At 41.6% G+C, this 21470-nt stretch overlaps 1 protein-coding gene across 1 annotated transcript in view; it reads right to left on the bottom strand.

Moving 5' to 3' along the window:
• Positions 1–2854: 2854 nt before the first annotated feature.
• Positions 2855–21470, bottom strand: part of Rrn3 (RNA polymerase I transcription factor RRN3) — a 37161-nt gene continuing 18545 nt past the window's right edge. The window contains exons 13-18 of the mRNA XM_048433247.3: positions 21006–21136; positions 19607–19791; positions 9561–9669; positions 7351–7503; positions 6030–6117; positions 2855–4008 (exon numbers count right to left, since the gene is read on the bottom strand). Coding sequence (XP_048289204.1) covers positions 3832–4008; positions 6030–6117; positions 7351–7503; positions 9561–9669; positions 19607–19791; positions 21006–21136 — 843 coding nt within the window. The 3' untranslated portion in view covers positions 2855–3831. The remainder of the gene's footprint in view (positions 4009–6029; positions 6118–7350; positions 7504–9560; positions 9670–19606; positions 19792–21005; positions 21137–21470) is intronic.

Below are 21470 nucleotides of genomic sequence, written 5' to 3'. Positions count from 1 at the left end.
CATCATTAGCTGGACTTAAGTCTCATTCTGTGGTCTGACAAGATGTTAAAACTCTGAAATCTCTCCTGGAACAAGTTCCCCTTCTGACTGGTGTCTTTTCCTTCTGCCAGCATGAAATTCTTGGAGAAATTCTCATTTCTTTGGGATCCATTGTTCAGAGGTCTGCTAATTTGAAATTGGAGAGGAGTTTGTTTATAGTTGTTCAACATGAAGTCAGGGTACAAACTTGAGACTGTGGGAACCTCATAGCACCCAGGACCTCCTGTCTAGGGATGGTACTGCCTGATACCTGGGCCCTCCTACATCAATCATTAATCAAGAAAATGCCCTATAGGCTTGCCTACAGGTCATCTGACGGAGGGAGGGATTTTCTCAACAGAGGTTCCTCTTCCTAGATGACTCAAACTTGTGTCAATTCTAAGTCTGTATAGAAAATCAACCAGGACATCCAAGGTCCTAGTGACAACCCTAAGCATGATTCCATAAAGTTCACTCGGGGGAGTGAATGAGACTTGGGGGATTCCTTACAGCATTAGGTGAAAGATTACCTACAAAATGTGAGTGCCCCCACCCAACTAGTTGTGTCTGGAAGGTCTTTATCCAGCAGGAATAAAAAGCCTCCTCTAGTCTTAGATCTAACTATTCTGATGCCCCCCTGTGGAGTTGCACACTAGGGAAAGGGCTCTTTATCTTACCACCCATTCCACGCTGGGGCTGAAGGCAAACTGTCAACAAGCCCAACTGGGATTCTTTGGCACTGGGCTCAGCTGAACTCCCCATAATGGCAACTGTGTGGCTCCTAGGACAATCAATCACAGCACAGGTGATCTAAACTCAGGCTGGTCTGGAAGTCACTGCATAACCAAGGTTAATCTTTTTTTTTAAGATTTATTATGTACATTGGAGTTTTGCCTGCATGTGTATGTGTGAGAATGCCAGATCCCCTGGAATTGGAGTTACAGACAGTTGTGAGTTGCCATGTGGGTGCTAGAATTGAACCCGGGTCCTTTGGAAAAGCAGCCAGTGCCTTTAACCGCTGAGCCATTTCTCCACTCCCCCTAGGTTAATCCTGAATTCATGATAGTCCTGTTTTAGCCTCACAAATACTTAGTTTTGTGAGTAACTTAATGGTTTTTTTTTAATTATGATTTATGTGAGTCCAAGGGCACAAGAAAAGCAGACTGTTAGATCCCTGGAGCTGGCATTACAGGCAGTTGTGAGCCACCTGATGTGGGTGCTGTCAGCAGAACTTGTCTTCTGATAAAGGAGCAAGTACTATGTCGACACAGCTACCTCCAGCCTGATTATGGTTATGAATCACATAGTGTTATACAAACCCAAAAGCAGGAATTTGAAGGTTTCCTGAATAATGAAGATAAGTGCTTACGGGCAGAAAGTGCTAAACTGAACTTTGGTCTCCATAAATGTCATTTTTTTCCCCCTGAGACAAGGTTTCTCTGTGTTGCTTTGGGAACTAGCTTTTGTAGACCAGGCTGGGCTTGACACACAGAGATCTGCCTGCCTCTGCCTCCTGAGTGCTGGGATTAAAGGCCTGTACCATCACTGCCCAGCAAATGTACGTAAATTTAAAACCTGCATATGGAGAAGCTAGCAGTGTGAGTCAGTGGAAGGGTATTTTTGTAGCAGAGTCTGAGGATCAATCCCTAGCAATGAGATCTTTTTTTTCTTTTTTAAGATTTATTTACTTATCTATACAGTATCCTGCCTGAAGGCCAGAAGAGGGCACCAGATCTCATCATAGGTAGTTGTGAGCAACCATGTAGTTGCTGGGAATTGAACTCAGACCTCTGGGAGAGCAGTCAGTGCTCTCAACTGCTGAGCCATCTCTCCAGCCCCAGTGAGATGTTTTAAAAGAGCATTATGTAAAAACTTAGTAAATGGTGCAAGAATCCCAAAGCACTGACTGCAGCTTACAGCCTGGGTATGAGATGAGAGCCAGACATGGAGGCATAATTGAGCTGAGGACCCAAACTACGGTGACCGAAATATGTAGGAGAGCACCCTTGAGCCACAGAGGCTCGGAGTCTAGCAAAAAGCATGCAGGAAGGCAGCTGCAGAGTGTATACTCAGCATGCAGAGCCCACCAGTTCCCAGAAAATCCCAAGGACACAGCTGCAACCATGATGCAACGCTTGCCAACTCTTCTCACCTCAGGATAGGTGTAGGGATCGGTCTACCCTTGCTCCTTGGGGTGCATCTTGAGGACAGTTTCTGGCCAGCCAGCTAAAGCATCCTGCTTGTTCCTATGCTCCCTCTGCCCTAGCCTGGTGATTAGCTGAAGGGCATTGTTTCATCTTTGGTATGGTAATTTCCCACCTGCCCGGGAGGATATCCTTATGCATGCAGCCAGGTATAATAGCTTTTCCCCAAAGTTGAATAAACAGCCTTCCGGCTGATCTCCTTTCGAGCGACCCAGGTTTCTTGTGTGTTCCTTTCAATCTACAGGCCTTTGCCCAGCTCCCATACGGTACAGTGGCGCGCGAACTGTACAGAGGGGTTAGCACAGAATCGGGTGATACAGATAGGTGTGAGTATAAGACCCTGGTTCCCATCCTCAGTACCAAAAAGAAACTCCCCCACTACAAGAGGATTTCACTTTCTTCCATAGATGTTTGGCGTTTTAAAATGTATCTATGACTAGCTTTAACTTTAATACTCCTGCTTCAGCCTCCCGAGTGCTAAAATTATAGGTGTACCACAATGCACAGAATTTCTTTAAAGTGTTTTCATGGGCTTGATCAAACCAGAGGAACATACTAAACACTGCCCATTTGGTTCTAGCCCATCCCACCCCCTTTTAATGAAGCAGGAGGCTAAGAGTCAAACACACTAATCGTGAGACCATGGTGGGGAACCTTTATTAAAGCCCTCAACAACATGAGAGAAATTCCATTAAAAATGGTGTGACCAAGAAAATATTGCTGCCTTTAAATAAGTACGTGGCAAAAAAAAAAATTAAATATACTTAAAGGGCCATTTTCACAAATACAAAGTTTACATGTAAGGATCCCAGCAACAGACACCTCTGAAGTCCTCGCACACGCCTGCTACAAAGCAGACCTGCTGCTTAGGATGAGAGCAGCTTTCCGGGCTGAGTCCATGCTCTACAAGTTATTAAACTGTTGTTCAGACCCCCAAGCTGCTTGGTCAGTTCAAGGTACAGCTGACACACTTGTGTTCAGGTCAGATCCACTCTCCTGCACCAGTGCCATTTCCTGTTTCTCTGAAGCCTCTTTCCTCCCGGCTTCTTTGCCCATCTGCAATGCTTTGTGTTGCCCTGGTGGAACCAGCCTAAATGCTCAGCACTTCACCCCACCTCGCATTCACCCCGCCTCGCATTCCCCTCTGTACCCAAACCACAAACACTCTTCTAGTCGAAAGGAAACCACTGCACCACTGTAGGCAGTATCTAATTAAGGGGTATTTACAGGCAGGACTGATCCTGAAGATTTCTCACCAAAACAAGACCCACGAAGTCATGTGACTGTGGCTCTGACAATAAGAAACCCGTTTAAAGGTCATCTGCTGGGATATGGCTGACACTAGCAAGCGTCCAGCAGCTCCATCAGGAGGTTGCAGGCAGATACTCCACATTAAGCCAACATTTGAAGCATCGGCACTGATTGTTATGCCCACTGTGAAATATTTCACATGATACTTGGTCTTTCCTTCTGTTCATAGGGAGCGAATTGCAAACACACCCAATCTGGGTACCTTCAGACACTGGCCCAAGTCCAACATGGAAGTTGGATATAAAAGGCACAGATTAGCCCAATGTGGTGTCTAGGGCCCTGGGGAGAACAGTACAGCTCAATCACAGATCCTGGAGATGAGAGGGGACTGGTCTGGCATGTACAGTACAGGTGGAGATCCCAAGCTGCTGGAAGGACTTCGGAAGTGGCAGTCAAAGGAGCTTGGGGTAAGACCAACCACTGCATCGCCCTGGTCGCCTTTCAAAAAGTCGTCGTCCTCGTCCTCTGCGAGCTCCTGCGTAGACAACAGTGGTGAGGACAGGGCGTGTTAGTCTGAAAATTCTTCATGGGCTGCTGAGATGGCACAGTAGGAAGAGGTGCTTGTTACCAAGTCTGGTAACCTGGGTTTAGACCAGCATGTGAAAGGAACGAACCAAACCAAGTTGTTCAATGACTTGGTGTACATACAGACGAACACACACACACACACACACAATTTTTTTGAAAACACTGTTCTTCAGCCTTTCAAGACAGTGTCTCTCTATTTAGTCCTGACTGTCCTTGAACTCCCTTTGTAAAATAAGCTGGCCTCAAACTCACAGAGATTCTCTTCCCTCTGCCTCCTAGGTGCTGGCAATAAAGGTGTACACCACCATGTCTGGCTCTAATTTTTTTTAAAATTTATTTTATGTATATGAGTATTTTGCCTGAGGTCAGAAGAGTGTGTCTGATTCTCTAGAATTAGAGTTACAGATGGCTGTGAGCTGCTAGGTCAGTGTGTGGAATTGAACTCAGGTCCTCTGGAAGAACCTAAATAAATGCCTTAGCTGCGATGACCCATCTCTCCAGGACCCCCCCCCTTTTTTTAATTTAATGAAAAGCTTAAGAATTCCTTTCCTGAGGCAGAGAAATTACTCAGTCAGTTAACAGGGAGCAGGCTCCATCCCCAAAAGTAGAAAGAAATCCCAGCACGGGGAAGGGAAACAAAACCAGCTACCAAGTCTAGTCTAAGGGGCATGTCCTAAGGCAGTGAAAGCCCACAGCTCAGTGAGTCCATTCTGATGCTGATGAGGTCAGAATGCTACAGACAGCAGCAGCACCCATTTCCTCGACAACAGTGGTTCTCAACCTTCTTAATGCCTTGACCCTTTCAAACACGTTGTGGTGACCCCCTAGCATAAAATTATTTTTGTTGCTATTTCATAACTAATTTTGATACTGCTATGAATCGTAATGTAAATATCTGTGTTTTCCAATAGAACTAGGTGCCCCTGTGAAAGGTCACCCCCAATGGGGTCGTGAACCAGTCACAACCCACAGGTTGAAAACCACTGTCTTAAATCTCAGCTCCTGCTAGGTAGGACTATGCTGGCTCCACATCAGGAAGCTTGAGGAATGACTGAATCTGTGTATTCCTGAGGATCCCAAAACAGGAGCAGACTTTAAATGAGCCGAGTGGCATTTGTACTTGGTTAGTCACCATGAGCAGACAGATGGGGCAGTGAAGCTCTGTGAGGATCACATTCTGTTGTGTTTTAGATAGGGTCTCATTCTGTAGCCTCAGCAATCCTCCAACACCAGTCTCCCAAGTACTGGGATCACAGGCACAGCTAGCTGTTCTCAGACAGAGTCTCACCATGTAGCAGACAGGCCTCAAAACTCTTCATCCTCTGGCCTGAGCCTCCCCAGTGCTTACGGCAACAGGTATAGTGGGCCGGCAACAGGTATAGTGGGCCGTGGTGGCGCACACCTTTAATCCCAGCACTCGAGAGACAGAGGTAGGAGGATCTCCCTGAGTTCAAGGACAACCTAGTCTACAAGTTCCCAAGACAGCTAGGACTACACAGAGAAAGTCTGTCCTGAAAACCAAAATTAAATTAAAATTAAATTAATAAGTGGAACAATAAACAACTAAGCAAGGTACAATGTACACATGGAACCTTGGCCCTGAGGAGGCAGAGCTAGGCGGTTTCCCTGGGCTGACCAGACTAGCCTACTTGGCAAACTCAAGCCAATGAAGGACCCTGTCTTATAGCCCAACACCAAGGGCTGACTTCTGGTTTCCACAAACATGCACACACCTGATCTCACACACATATATACAAACACATAAAAAGAAGAATTTTTTTTTTTCATCAAGGGAAGGGAGGGCTCAGAGCTCATGAAACCCCCATGAAAGAAATAAATGAAGTAGAACTCACAAATCCTCTCTGTACTAAAAACATTACCTGGGCTTGGAATCACGCATGGTTTACAGTGTTTACTGTGGTCTGTAACTACAGAAGACTTTCATCAAGTTCCCCATTACAAATTTACCTTTTTAGTGGGTTTCTTAAATTCTTGTAGCTCTTCAGCACTCACGTCTTCCCAAATCTGATAAAGAGGATCAATAAATTTCTTTGACCTGCCAACAGGATGATATTTCAAAGTAAATGAGTAGCCAGAAATCCCAATACCTTAGCTCTTTTCTCAGACTTACATCCCCAAAGCAGGAAGTAAAGGCTACAGTTGACAAGAAACTGTGAGTTTTGAGGTTTCATCTATTAGGGAGACTAATTTATCTTCTATCTCTAAGATTCCAAGGGAAAGTGTTTCTGGCTCACTCAGTGACTGGCGATTTATCACATGCACAAACAGACTGATATTCTGGAACTCCTACAGAAATCTGCTAAACATTAAATCTAGAAAACCAACTCAGATGACATCAGCCGTCATCTGAGTTGATGTACTTAAGAGTACTCACTATTCTTACAAGGAGCCCTACCTGTTCAATCTCTGCAAGCATGAGGCAAGCACATGATACATAATGCAGGCAAAACACTCATAAACAAACACAAACTGGAGTGGGATGTCCTTCTGTATATATGTTGCTTTTATTGATTAATAAAGAAACTGTTTTTGGCCAATGGCTTAAGAGAACATAGCCAGGCTGGAAGATATAGAGAGAGAGCAGGCGGAGTCAAAGATGTGCCATGTAGCCACCCACAGGAAACAGAGGCACAGGAACCTTGCCGGTAAGCCACACCCACATGGCAACACACAGATTAATAGAAATGGGCAATTTAAGATATGAGAGTTAGCCATAAATACACTTAAGCTATTGACCAAACAGTATTGCAAATAATATAGTTTCTGAGTGTTTATTGTGGGACCGGGCAGGACAGAAACTTCTGCCTACAACAAACAAACTTTAAAAAATAAAAAATAAACTGTGCAGTTAGCAAAAATATACAAACACCAAGAATGGCTTAGTGATTTTCCAGACCAACCCATCTAGACTAATCACAGGCAGTGAGATGGGATTTGGTCTTTAAAGGAAATAGAATATTGACAGAAAACTAGATGGCCAAGCTGACAGCAGCCTCTCTATCTCAGAACTTTATTTCACCCAGCCCCAGCCTAATTCACTTAAACCGATCAATTTAAAGAAAAACAAAAAAAGGCGTTGGTACCCCCCTGGGCTTAAGAAAATATAAGCATAGCCCTGGTGTTTGTGAAGCAGTCTGGAGCCTTTGACAATCCTGCATTCACAATTAGCCAAATTAATAGTCAGGAAGTCCACCTAGGACAAAGCAACTCTCAACCCCAGCCTTGGGCAAAGTACATATGTCCCACAGCATCAGCTGAGAGGACCTACCTCTTAAGCATACAAGGGTCAAAGGGAAAAAAGGTATCCAATGGGTTGGTGCAGGTCTGCACAGAGTCTCCACCAGCTGTACTTCTAATAACAGGGAGCATCTGGCGATTGTTCCTCTCCATGATGGTGTAGCAGAACACAAGCTGGTACTTACTATGGACACACAACAAAGCAGATGAAGCATAACCATACTGGGACCACCCCACAGGTCATGACGTACAGATCACAGCTGTAACGCAGACACTGCTAGGTATAATGAGGGCAATAAGAACTGGCCCACTTAGGGTGAGCACTCTTGGCCTGGTCTTTGCACATCTGCTGAGGAAGGAAACAGAATACAGAATCAGTCTGCGATTAATGAGTACTATGAAAAGCTAGCATGCTTACAAGGGTAAAGTGCTCAGCACAACAGGAAGATATCTATTTTCTGTTTTCAAAAAGAATTGGGACTCATGAAAAAAATGACTCACTGTTTACTGGGGGCCAAGAGCAGATGCCAGTGGAGGTATTCTGAATTTTATTGGAGGACTTTGACTAGAGCTTTTTTTTTCTGAGACAGGGTCTCATCCTGTAACCTTAGCAATCATCCCGCCTCAGCCTCCCAAGTATTAGGATCACAGGCATGAGCCACACACAGCTATGTTCCTCTTCTTCCCCATTCCTTCCTTTTATGTCCTCTAACAAGTTTTCACCATGTAGCAGACTGAGCACACACTCTCTGGCCTTAGTCTCCCAAGTTCTAAGATGACAAGAATGTTTTTGCACAGTCCAGGGTCTCACGTATTCAGCATACCTACCACTGAGCCACATCACATCCTGCAAGCTCATTTTCAGCCAATTTTCAGCCAACTGTGACTTCCCAGAGAAGGCATTATAGAAAGTTTATGATTATTTTTTAAATTGGGGCTGGTGAATATAACTCAGCAAAGCCATTCCCAGAGTCTATATTTTAAAAAACAAGTTTAGGTAACGGCTTGGCAATTTAGCACTGACTTTTCTTCATGAGACGCAGGTTTGATTTCCAGCATCTATATGGTGACTTACAACTGTATGAAACTCCAGTCTTACAAGATCAAACACTCTCTTCTGGACTCTGTGGCACCAGGCACAAAGGTGCTGCCGACATACATGTAGGCAAAATATTCATACACATAAAAATAAAATTAATTAATTAAAAATAAAATTAATTAAAAAAAAAAGGTCAAGTACAGCAAGGCATGGCAGCACCAGCAGAATCAGGAAGCTCTCCATGAGTTTGAGGCCAGCCAGGTATAAATGGTGAGTTCCAGGACAGTCAGGGCTACGGAGAGAGACTCTGTCTCAAAATAACAACAAAACACACAATAACAAAAAGGCAGGTGGACCCGGGTGTGGTGGTGCACACCTTTAATCCCAGCACCTGGGAGGCAGAGGCGGGTGCATTCAGACAGCCTGGTCTATAGAACAAGTTCCCAGACCGACAAGGCCACTCAGAGAACTCTGTCTCTAAAAATAACAACAAAAACACTACCAGGTGCAGTGTATGTATACTTTTAACCTCAGTTCAGGGTGGAAGGAACTGGGCTCGCTGACAGCAGTGCTGTTCTCAAAGAGAAAATTCACTTAAAGATGAAAACATGAAATTCAAGTCAGCATCAATGAAAATCAAACATGGTAGCACAACACAAACCAAAGATACACGGATTCCATATTTATATGCTGAAGAATGACAGTAGGAAAGAACCGAGCCTTTGCTTTCCAATACCCTGAACCATTACATTCCTATAAGGGGAAAAATACTGTGACTCATGCATTCTGCGGCTGTATGTCTGCGCAGTGTCTGGGTGAGGTAGGGCACGGGCAGTGCAGAGCTGTGTGCAGATGGGTGATCATGTGCATGCACTTTCAGGAACACCTCAGATCCATTAGTTTGATTCTGAATTCATTTTTTTGTTGTGCATTCAGAAACTTTTCACTGTTGCCAAGTACTTCTTGAGAGCCACACTTTAATTACTGACCCCTCCCTGGATGAACACTGGTGGTGTACTTCAGAGTGCCCAGGCTGCTCTGGACTCCCAGTGTGCTGGGATACTAAGAGCTGGTGGTTTCCTCGTGCGTGCTGCTCTCAAAATGCGCTGGAATTGACTCAGTGCCACAGCACGTGGCAGACAGCACAACAGTTCCACCCCTTGACTTTCTAAATGGTCGTAAAGGAAATACAAAGGACTCACTTTGTGACGGCAGCAAAAAAATTAACCACCGACGGGAGGCAGATCTTCAAAGGGTTCAGCTGGCTCAGCACGACTCGCTCAAGGTTTAGACTCTGAAGATACCGTAAACCTTTGATTTAAAAAAATGGAGGGAGGGGGGCTAAGATTATCTTTAAAAGCACAAATTATTACACATTTAAAAACCAATTTAAGGGCTCTGTGGTAGATCATGTACTTAGATCCACATGTCCCAGCACACCCCAAAATAAAGATATTATTAAGAAGTTATTTGCAGAAATACAGGAATAAAGTTCAAGCCAATCACTGTCATTCGGTATAGCTTTCTGAAAAAAGAAACCCGAGTTCCTGCCAAGTGAAGATTACATGTATGGTGATTTGAACAGGAAAATGCCCCAAACCCAACCGCAGACTCATTTGTTTGAATACTGGGCCCACAGTGAATGGTGCTATTAGGAGGTGTTGTTGGAGTAGCTATGGCCTTACCGGATGAAGTGTCACTGTGGAGGTAGGTTCTGAGGTCTCTTATGTTCAAGCTTTGCCCTAAGTGGCATACAGCATCCTGCTGCCTTCCGATTAAGATGTAGAACTCTCAAAGCTCCTTCTCCAGCACCTTGCCTGCCTGAATACCACCATGCTTCCTGCCATAATGATTCTGGACTAAACTCTGAAACTGTAAGCCAGCCCCAATTAAATCTTTTCCTTGTAAGATTTTTGTCATCGCCAGACGGTGGTAGCGTACACCTTTAATCCCAGCACTCGGAAGGCAGATCTCTGTGAGTTCAAGACCAGTCTGGGCTACAGAGCGAGTTCCAGGACAGGCTCCAAAGCTACAGAGAAACCCTGTCTCGAAATACCAAAAACAAAACAAAACAAAGATTTTTTTTTCTGTCATCATGGTGTCTCACAGCAATAGAAACCCTAACTAGACATATGACAATCTGGAATCAGTGTATGACAGCTCAGAGCAGACTGAGGTCACAAAGGAGACATCACAGAAACTGAACCCCTAACAGACAACAACAGGCTCAGTCAAACTTGCATGCCTTAATAGCACAGCCATGCATCACTCTCAGGTGCACATTTCTATCGCATCTTCTCCCTTTACGTCATGCAGCGCAACATAAACCTCTCGCTTGCAGAGAATTCCCTCCTACAATGGAACCCTAGCCCAGGCTGGGATAGAAGGGTTAAGCTAACCTGGGATCCACCAAAAAAAAAAAAAAAAAAAAAACTAAAAAAATTCTTTTTTATAAAATACAGATATATTATTTTGTAGCAAACAAACCAATCTGTTTGCTTTTTTAGGAATTTTTGATATATTCTTTAATTTGGAAAATTACATATGGGCTAGAGAGAGCCCAGTGATTAAGATCACTTATAGCACTGGGCAGTGGTGGTGGACCCCTTTAATCCCAGCACTTGGGAGGCAGAAACAGGTGGATCTCTGTGAGTTCCAAGTTCAGTCTGGTCTACAGAGTGAGTTCTAGGACAAAGCTACAGAGAAATCCTGTCTTGAAACAACACCTGCCCCTCAAAACAAAAACAAAAACAAAAACAAACCAAAAACAGAACATTTATAGCTCTTGCCGAGAACCTGGACTCCAAGCACCCATATGTAGCTCACAACTGTCTATGGCTCCAGTTCCAGGGATCTGATGCCCTCTTCTGAACATACATGGTGCATCAGGCATACAGATGGTACACAGGCAAAACACCCATACACGTTTTATAAAATGAATAAACAACACATATAACAAAAATATGTATCATATATTGCATGTGATATATATATATATATATATACACACACACACACACACACACACACACACACATATACACTTCTTTATTTAAAATCACATAAACAAAGCCAGGTATGGCCCACACCTGTGACCCCTTGGAAACTGAGCAAAGAGGACCACGAGTGTCAAAGGACTGCGTGAACCACTACTTGATCCCAAGCAAAAGCTACAACCCCCACCCTTTTGCCTTCTCTGGCTTTTGTCTGGTGCTGTGGGAGAACACACCCTTTTCTGACTGTTTTAGGGCAAACAAACAGCATAGAAATTTGTATAGTGCGGACACAACTCCTTACAAACCTCAAGCTCACCTCTAACATAACTCATGTTTCACCTAAACTCAAGCACACCAAAACTGAAAAGCAAAACTTAAGGAGGCCATGGGGTAGCTTGCCATAATTTGAAAGTGGTCTGTGAGTGGCCCATATCAAAATCTCAACAAGAGGGTAAAAGTTGCCTTAAAAGTTAAAAGCACTGTCTTAATTTAATTTCTATTGCTTTCATAAAGACCAGACCCAAAAAGCAACATGAAAAGGAAAGGGTTTATTTCATCTTACGCTTTTAGGTAACAGTCAGGCAATAACTGAGGCAGAGGCCACAGAGGAATGCTCGCTCGCCTCCCTCCCCCAACCCGGTTTTGAGACAGGGTTTCTCTCTGTGCCCTGGCAGTCCTGCACCTGACTCTAAAAGGCAAATTGAGACTTCAGACTTTGACAATGAACAGGAATAGCAGAAATTATAGTACCGTTTAATAAGTATGAAATTAAAAAATTATGGTAAGAAAGTGAACCCTAACAAAAAGCTTGTAGTAATCTTTGGGAGAGATCAACAATTATCCAAAAAATAAGAGAATTCAACTTATAAAGGAAACTAGCTAAATCCTTCCTTGCTTTGTATGAACATACCAATAACTGGAGCCTGTACTTTCTATACTAATGCAAATAAATTAAGAAAGGTAGGTTACAAATCAAAAAAAATTAAGTAAAGTGAAAGAAAGCCCTTATGATTCTGTCCAGAAGTCAGAATTATATGCTACTCTTATGGTACTAAGGGATTTTAAAGACCTTCTCAGCATAGTTACTGATTCACAATATGCTGGGCTGTTCTGCATTTTGAAACCTCTGAATTTATACTAGATGATACAGAATATACTATTTTTTTATTCAGTTACAAGAAACAATTAGGGGAGACTCCTAGGACAGAGACAGCCGGAGGAAACAAGCTCCACTGGGAGCAGAAGTCAGGAGCAAATCCAGTCCTGGGAGCAAACCCAGTCCTGGGACACTGGCAGACCAGGATTGAGCCAACAACCTGACTGAGAGTCTGCGATCTCCATCAGAATCGGAGTGGGACTGAACCAGTTACCTAAGGAACAGAGAGAACAAGCTCCACCAGGAGCAGAAGCCAGGAGCAAACCCAGTCCTGGGACATGGGCGGATCATGACTGAACCACAGTCAGCAACCTCCACCAGAACAGGTCCGACTTCTGCAGGAGGAGATCCAGACCAAGATTTACAGAAAAAGATCAAAGTCAACAGCCTAGGTCAAAGTAGACCTGAGACAGCAAACTCAAAGGGAGCAGAGCAGGCACAGGAGCACTGAGCTATCTCCAGGAACAGGAATAGCCAACAGGGTAACTAGAACTGACACTGACTGTACCACGAGAACAACCATCTGAGCTTGGGATTCACTGGCACCAAGAAGATTACTCAACAGAATCTCAGACAGCCCAAGCCACACCTATTAGAGGAACACAATACCAGTAAAACCTAAAGACCCTACAAAAGTAAGACCAGACCAACCAAATATGGATGAACCAAAAGAAAATGATCTAAAAAATAATTAAAAAAAAAAAATTTCAGGAGGAAATTTCAATACTGAACATCTATGCCCCAAATACAAGGAAACCCTCATATGTCAAAGAAACACTTTTAAAGCTTAAATCATATATTAAACCCCACACACTAGTAGTGGGAGACTTCAACACTCCTCACCACTGGACAGGTCAATCAGACAAAAAATTAACAGAGAAATAAGAGGACTAACAGATGTTATGACTCAAATGGACTTGACAGACATCTATAGAATATTCCATCCAAACAGAAAAGAATATACCTTCTTCTCAGCACCTCATGGAACCTTCTCAAAACCTGACCACATACTTGGTAACAAAACAAACCTCAACAAATACAAAAATATTGGAATAACCCAATGTACATTATCAGATCATCATGGTCTAAAACTGGAAGTCAGCAGCAATACCAATTCCAGAAAACCCACAAACACATGGAAATTAAACAATGTTCACCTGAATCATAAATGGGTCAAGGAAAGAATAAAGGGAGAAATTAAGGACTTCCTAAAATTCAATGAAAATGACCACACAACATACCCAAATTTATGGGACACAATGAAAGCAGTGTTAAGAGGCAAGTTCATAGCACTAAATGCCTACATAAGGAAGCTGGAAAAATCCCACACTAGTGAATTAACAGAACATTTGAAAACTATAGAATAAAAAGAAGCAAACTCACCTAAGAGAACTAGAGGGCAGGAAAGAATCAAATTGAGAGCTTAAATCAATAAAATAGAAACAAAGAAAACAATACAAAGAATCAATGAGACAAAGAGTGGGTTCTTCGAGAAAATCAACAAAATAGACAAACCTTTATCCAAACTAACTAAAAGGCAGAGAGAGAAATGTACAAATTGACAAAATCAGAAATGAAGAGGGGGACTTAATAACAGACATGGAGGAAATACAGAGAATCATCAGATCATATTTTGAAAACCTGTACTCCATAAAATTAGAAAATATAAAGGAAATGGACAACTTTCTGGTTAAATATCACTGATCAAAATTAAATCAAGACCAGATAAGCAAATTAAATAGACGTGTAACTGATGAAGAAATAGAAACAGTCATCAAAAGTCTCCCAACCAAAAAAAGCTCAGGATCAGATGGCTTCAGCTCAGAATTCTACAACACTTTCAAAGAGGAACTAATACCAATACTCCTCAAATCATTCCACACGATAGAAACAGAAAGAACATTGTCAACTCTTTGTATAAGGCTACAATTACCTGGATACCCAAACCACCTGAGTAAATTGGGACCTTGGGGGAGGATTGAAGGGTAGAGCGGAGAGGTGGGGGGGGGGGAGCAGATAAAAATGTAGAACTCAATAACTATCAATAAAAAATGATAAAAAGAGACATAACTAGGAATAGGAATCATCCCATGTACACTCAATCCGATACGGGTCGGCCCACTCCTCTAGCACAGGCAATGCAGAAACCCATCAAGTATTGATTAGAAATGTGCTGAAGGCCTCAGAACTTCATGAAAAATATCATGTCAATAGTAAAGGTTTAAAAAAGACTTTTCTGTCACATGGCAGCAAGCCAATAAAATTACAAGGAAATATATCTATTATTTCTTATACAACCAAACACAGTACCTGCAGCAAGTAACCCAACGGTACTCAAAGGAATGAAATCTGGAAAATGGATGTGTTCCATTTTGAAGAATTTGGAAATCTAAAATATGTACACCAAACCATTGATACCTACTCAGGTTTTCAATGGACAACTGCTTTGAGTTCAAAAGAGGTTGATTACATAATCACACATCTGTTAGAAGTTATGGTCATCATGGGTATACTGCAAATACAGACAGACAATGTTCCAGAATATGTCTCTAAGAAAATGAAACAGTTTTTTATTTGTTATAATATAAAACATATTACAGGCAAACCACACAGTCATACAGGCATAGAAAGATGAAATCAAACTCTAAAGGATATGTTAAATAAACAGAAAGGGATGATAAATACCTGCAGAAAAACATTGCATAATGCTTTATTAACTTTGAATTTTCTACATGCTAATGAGAAAGAAACAACAGCTGTGGAGAAACATTGGGTAGTAGAAAAAAACTACAGAATTAAGTCAGTCATATACTTTGAAGACGCACTGACCTCAGAATGAAAACCAGGACATGTGTTATTTGGGGGAAGGGATTTTGCTTTTGTTTCCACATGAAAATAAAAGCTATGGATACCATAAAAATTGATAAAGATTCCATTTAAAGAAGACACCTCTCATTAGAAGAGATAATTATTCATTAAGCACGATGGCCGTTTAACCTAAACTAATGTATGAAATTAACAAATGCTTTTCATTTGATCAGATAACTTGCCAAAGGAGAATCTCCCCAAAATTAGGGTTGGGGAAGGATTTTGTTTCTGTCTTTTCATGAGAATAAAGATATCCAGCTAAGGAATCCAAAGACCACTGGACAAATGAGACATCTGAAGAAAAGGGACAAATCATCCAGAACAAGTATCCTAAGAAGAGGAATAAATTGGCCTATTAGTATACTGAATTTCCAACAGGATAAAATTTCATAAATCTTCACAAATAATATAAAGACATATAATACAAATGGTCTTTTTGTAGTTCCAGTCCAATTAAAGATTAATAAAGCTGGCTTTGGAGTTGGAGTGTTGGTCTCTCCTTCTCTAAACCCAAGCATGCTTATTAAAGTAAAATCCATAATCTCTGTCTCAGGTCAAAAGAGCAATCTGATAAGGGACAGAAAAAAAGACAAATTTAAGGACTATTATATTGCCCCAGTCTCATAATCCTTTGGTTTGACTCTTTAACAGCTTTTCTTAAGGCATAAGATTTATAAAAATTTATATATATATATATATATATATTTATATATATATATAAATAACTTTGTCATGCTACTAACTAGCGGTCATACAGAGTACTAACTAATTTTAAGTTTCCTCTACCTTCCTGTACATGACTTTGGGTTTGAGTTTCTAACAATCTGTTGCAGTGAACCATGAGCATGCATAACAATGACCTCTGAAGTCTCCAAAAGGAGAATGGGGCCCCACAATGATTCCTTTAGGATCATGGTAATACCACTAAGCTGAAAACACCACCTAAAGATCAGTTTTTGACTACAAACTGCTTAGAACAATTTTGAGGTGGCTAGCTGAGATGATACAGACTAACAGATTACTCAAGCCAGAACCTGAGACAAGTCTTGCACCTTCCCATTATCATAGACTAGACAACAAACAATACAGCTACCTCTCCCAGACTTGACAATCCAGATTTTTCTTTTCAGGATCCTATAAAGATACTGTTGCTGCCCCCAACCCCCACAAGACAGCAGGAAGTAAATTTAAGAACATGATACCCACGTTCCAAAGAGGTGGAGTAGGTGGTTTTTGGTCTTTCATTGAGTTATGGATATTTAACATTGTTTAGGGGGATTGGTTATAAATTGTCATTGGTTACAGTCAGGAAAAAAGCTAAACAAAGGAAATTAGAGTCAAGGTTCTTGTTTTGAAAAGGAAAAAGAAAAGAAGGGAGAATATAGATAACATAAAAAGGTAGATTATTGAGTCTACTTTTAAGAAGCAATTATGAGTTTTAAATGTTTTAAATTTGATTGGACTTCTATATATTTTATACAAATTTTATATATTGATACAAATTTGAAATTAATTTTGCTAGAACATACTATACATACATTTCTACTCTCATTCAAGGTATTGTATCTATACAACTCATTTAACAGTGTAATGCAAATTTCTAGTCCTTGAAAATTATTATTACCAACTGTTTAGTATAATATGGAAATGCAGTTTAGTAGTTAATCACCTATTATAATCGAACATGTAGTCACAGTAGGTATATTTTCAAGGTCAAACAGACATAAATAGACAAGTCATCTTCAAACACTTCAGAGATCTACAGAATGTGTCATTTAAGATGTTTTAATAACATGGGTTCTTTTTTTTAATGGCAATTGAGACACATCTGCTTCTGGCAGCACCAATCTACTTTGAAGGAAGATAATGGGCATCAAAGAAACTCCACACAAAGTGTATTTTGTGTCAAAAGCAAGCCACTGGGCAAGAAAATGCCCTTGCCTCAACTGCTGACAATATGCTGTACTATTTGGCCAAGCAGGACATAAAAGAGAGTGACTGCCAAACACTGTCAAGACAAGAAGGGACAGTCCTTCAGAATATCCTGCTTCATAGAGTCTTTAGGATATGGTAGGCTTGTAGGCCAAAGATGGATGCCCCAACATTGCAGAGGAACTTCGGATGACTGTCTGGGCATCCAGCTGTCATTTCTCAGTTTTTGGGAGTTGCTTGTTTACTTACTCAGTTAATATTTCCTGTTTTGGGTCTCTGAGGGAGTTGAAGACTAGATAGATAATCTTAGGTTTTCTTGTTTACCAGATGCAGAAAGCAAGTTCTGACAGAAAGCAAATTAGGTACAAGGCTTTGAACTCACCAAAATAGGACAGGATAGATATGCAGAATTTTCTCTGAATTTGTCAAATGCATTAGATATTGTTGATATATTTATTGCATGTATATACTGCATATAGTTATTGTTCTTATTGTATCTAGTTTTTCTTATATTATAAACTTTTATTTTAGACTAAAAAAGAGAAATATAGTGGTATATTATTTGTGTATTAATAAATAAAGCTTGCCTAAAGATCAGAGCAAGGCAGCCACACTAGTCAGCCATACAGGTGAGGGGCAGTGGTTGCACACATCTTTAATCCCAACAGCCACACTAGTTAGCCAGAGACTGGGCGGTGGTTGTGCATGCCTTTAATCCCAGCACTAAAGAGGAAAATAAAGTTGGAGGAGGCAGGTCTCATTCTCAGTCTCAATCTGAAGATTCATGGAGGCACAACTGCCCAATTTTGGTCTGAGGTTGAGGTAAAAGCCCATGGCTGGCTGTTCTGCTTTTCTGATCTTCAGGTTGAATCCCAACATCTGTCTCTGGGTTTTTATTATTGATGCTACACACACACACATTAATTAATTATTGATGAAGAAAATGACCTACAGACTTGCCTATAAGCAGTCTGATAGAGGCATCTTCTCAGTTGAGGCTCCTTCCTCAATTGAGGATGACCATAGTTTGTATCAAGATGACCAAAAAGATGACAACTAAGACAAGCAATATAGCTCTTGTAGTGGACCATGGTTCAGTTCTCAGCATCTATGCATCTGGGCTCACAACTACCTATAACTCCTCTCCTGGCCTCCAAGGGCGGGAACACAAATGCACATACACACCCTGGCCCAGATGTGGTCTCTTAACTTCAGGAAACTACAGGCATGAGATAAAGCCTAGGACACTGATTCTCAAACTATGGGTGATGACCCCATTGGGGGTTGAAGGACCCTTTCACAGGGTTCTCTTAAAACCATCAGAAAACATATATTATAGTCCCTAACAATAGCAACATTACAGATATGAAGTAGAAACAAAAACAATTTTATGCTTGTGAGTCAACACAGCATGAGGAACTGTATTAATGGGTGGAAGGTTGAGAACTACTGGACTAGGACTGTCCCACAAGGGCAGGGAGGTGAAGAAGGAAGAACTCAAATAAGGAGATCAGATACCCTTTGTTCTGACTCCTTTGCAGTGATTTCTTGTGGAGACACAGACTGGCTTAGAATGCACGCTCTTCCTGGCACAGATGAGATGAAGTTGGGAAACAGTGGCTTGGCAAACCAAGCATAGATGAAAGCAAACTCTCTCTGCCCATTTCTCAAAACGTTCTCAAAATCTGTACCCTGGATAGGGAAGTGGCCTTTGAGCTAAGTTCTTCACATTCTACCAGTTATAAAGGAGTGCTTTGCTTCTGTATACTTTTTGCCTTGTTTCTACGTACTTCTTTTCATTTTTATTACTGTTATTGATTGAGGTATTGTTTCTTGCAAGGTGAGGCAAGAGTTTCTCATGATCATGTACGTGAGTAAAGGGGGGTTTCAGAGTTGAGGTAATGCTTTTTAGTCTGTATAAAAGGCCACACAAAATACAGCTTGTTATACAGTTGTTCATACTCTGCATCCCCTGTGTCATGATTTGCATGAGACCCTTACCCAGGGACCCCAACGCACTGGACGTTGACAATTTCTCTAGTAGCTAGCTAAACAATACATAAACAGTAGTGGGGAAAAGTAAAATTCGTTCATTCTTGAACTGAACCCAGGGTCTCACACCTCTGTCTACCACTGCCCTCCTTTGCAGGTCCATGATACCACAGCTGCACCCCGACAGCAAACCTCACTAACCCCCATCACACATTTAAAAACAAGCATCAACCGAAGGCAAGTAGTACTGCCCTGAAGGTCCACGTACAATAAATAACCCAGTCTTAACCGACGTATTACTAACCTTCCTTCAAGTTTCCACTCAAAAGCTGCTTGTACCTAAAAACAAAAGTGTAGAACACAGCTTGGCAGGCTGAATAAAATGGTCCATGGAGTGCAACATCACAAAAAGCCTTTGTCCCTGAATCCTGGTTATTAAGGTACATGTGCAGCCAATTAACCAAAAGATCCAGGCATGATTTCACGGTGCTGGAAAGAGAAAAGGTGGTGTTATTGGCTTCATCAGAAAGCTGAAGATAGAAACACACCTGTCTTTCACTATCCATTATATAAGGCTCAAATAAGACCCATAGGCTGGGATGTAGCTCAGTGGTAAGCAAATGCTTAACATGTATGAGCTCCTGGGTTCCATTCCCAGCACCAAAAATAAACAAACCAAAAATCTTTCCTGTGACCAGAGAAAAGCAGAAGTAGGGTGACAGAAAGAAGTTGCCTTACAATTTTTTGTTATTTTTTTTGGGGGGGGGGTGTTTTTTTCTAAACAAGGGTTCTCTGTGTTTCCCTGGCTGTCCTAGAATTCAGAATCATCTGCCTCTGCCTCCCTGGTATTGGGACTAAAAAATGCCTTCCAATTTTGTGAAGGAGCACTTCTGCAGAGCAATAGGCCTTAAGGATGTCCCAAGGAACTAGGCATAAAAGCACAGGCCTGTAAAACCCACACTCAGGAGATTGAAGGAGAGTCATGAGCTGGGACCAGCCTGGATTTCAGAGCAAGACATCTCAAAAATCAAAACACAACTAACTAAAAGACAAAAATACTTTTAGGGATGAAGTTGAGTTTCTCCAACTCAGGTGAGGCTTCCTGGCTCAGCTCCCAGCCTGACAGCAATGTGGCTAAGGATCAGGGCTTCTTCCTATCTGGATTCAAAAACTGGAACCACAAGAATCTTAGCTGACTGGAAAATGGCTTACCAGCATCTCTGCCCTTATCTTGCGGAGCCCCTGAACCAGTCTCCTAGAGAGTCCTATATCACTTCTAAGTCTCAATACTGGGATTGGCTTTGCATGTGCCAGATGGGCTTTACCACTGAGCTCCATCCTACCCCTAATTACCTTAAAAAGTGTTTTCTTCAGATCAAACAAACACAACTGATTTGGAAACCAAATGAAAAACAACAAATCTACAAAAAGAATAAAAACAATACACAACACTATGTTATCCATAACAGAGACAGGCTTTTAGGTTCAATACACAGATGTCTCATATACTTTCTCTTACCCAAAATGGAGACCTCTCCTTCTCAAACTGCTTCATAGAATTAAAAACATCTTGCATATAGCAAACAGATTTTCCTCTTGCTTTCAAAGACAGATCAAAAATAAGAGACCTATTTCTTTGAGATAATTTTATAATCTTCCCAAAGCGAAACATTAAAAAAACATTTGAAAAATTAGTTACTTACATAAGAGGAATAAATTTAGCTCTTGCCAAAAAGCTCCCAATGTAATTCGCAGCCGCTTGCCTGGTGATGGCGGGGTTATTTGGATCCTGCAACTTTTTCCAGAGATGTTCCAAAAATGCTTCTGCAAATCCCTGTAACAAGAGAGGCTGTTGGCCTGGCATTTCAAATACTGAAAATATTCTGGTTCTCAGCACCTTGAAGGTATTACCTAACAATGTAATTATATTGCTAAACAAGGAACAGAGGGGTCATGGTTCTGATTTAAAAGTTAAAAACCCATCAGACTCAGCTCTCCTCCTGCCTCTAATCCCTTTGTGTTAGGCACCAATACCCAGAAACACTCTCTACCTGGGAGCCCAGAGGGAACACTGGGCTGGGACTCAGGTAGGCTATTTTCCTTCTCCTTCTTGTACTCCACTACAATCTCTCCAGGCTCATCCTGTAGCAGCCAGGTTGCAAGGGGCC

The sequence above is a fragment of the Myodes glareolus genome, chromosome 9, assembly GCF_982192425.1.
Source record: "Myodes glareolus chromosome 9, mMyoGla1.1, whole genome shotgun sequence".
NCBI lineage: Eukaryota > Metazoa > Chordata > Mammalia > Rodentia > Cricetidae > Myodes > Myodes glareolus.
Note: the sequence above shows the minus strand (reverse complement) of the source record. Positions and strands in the feature narration are given on the sequence as shown.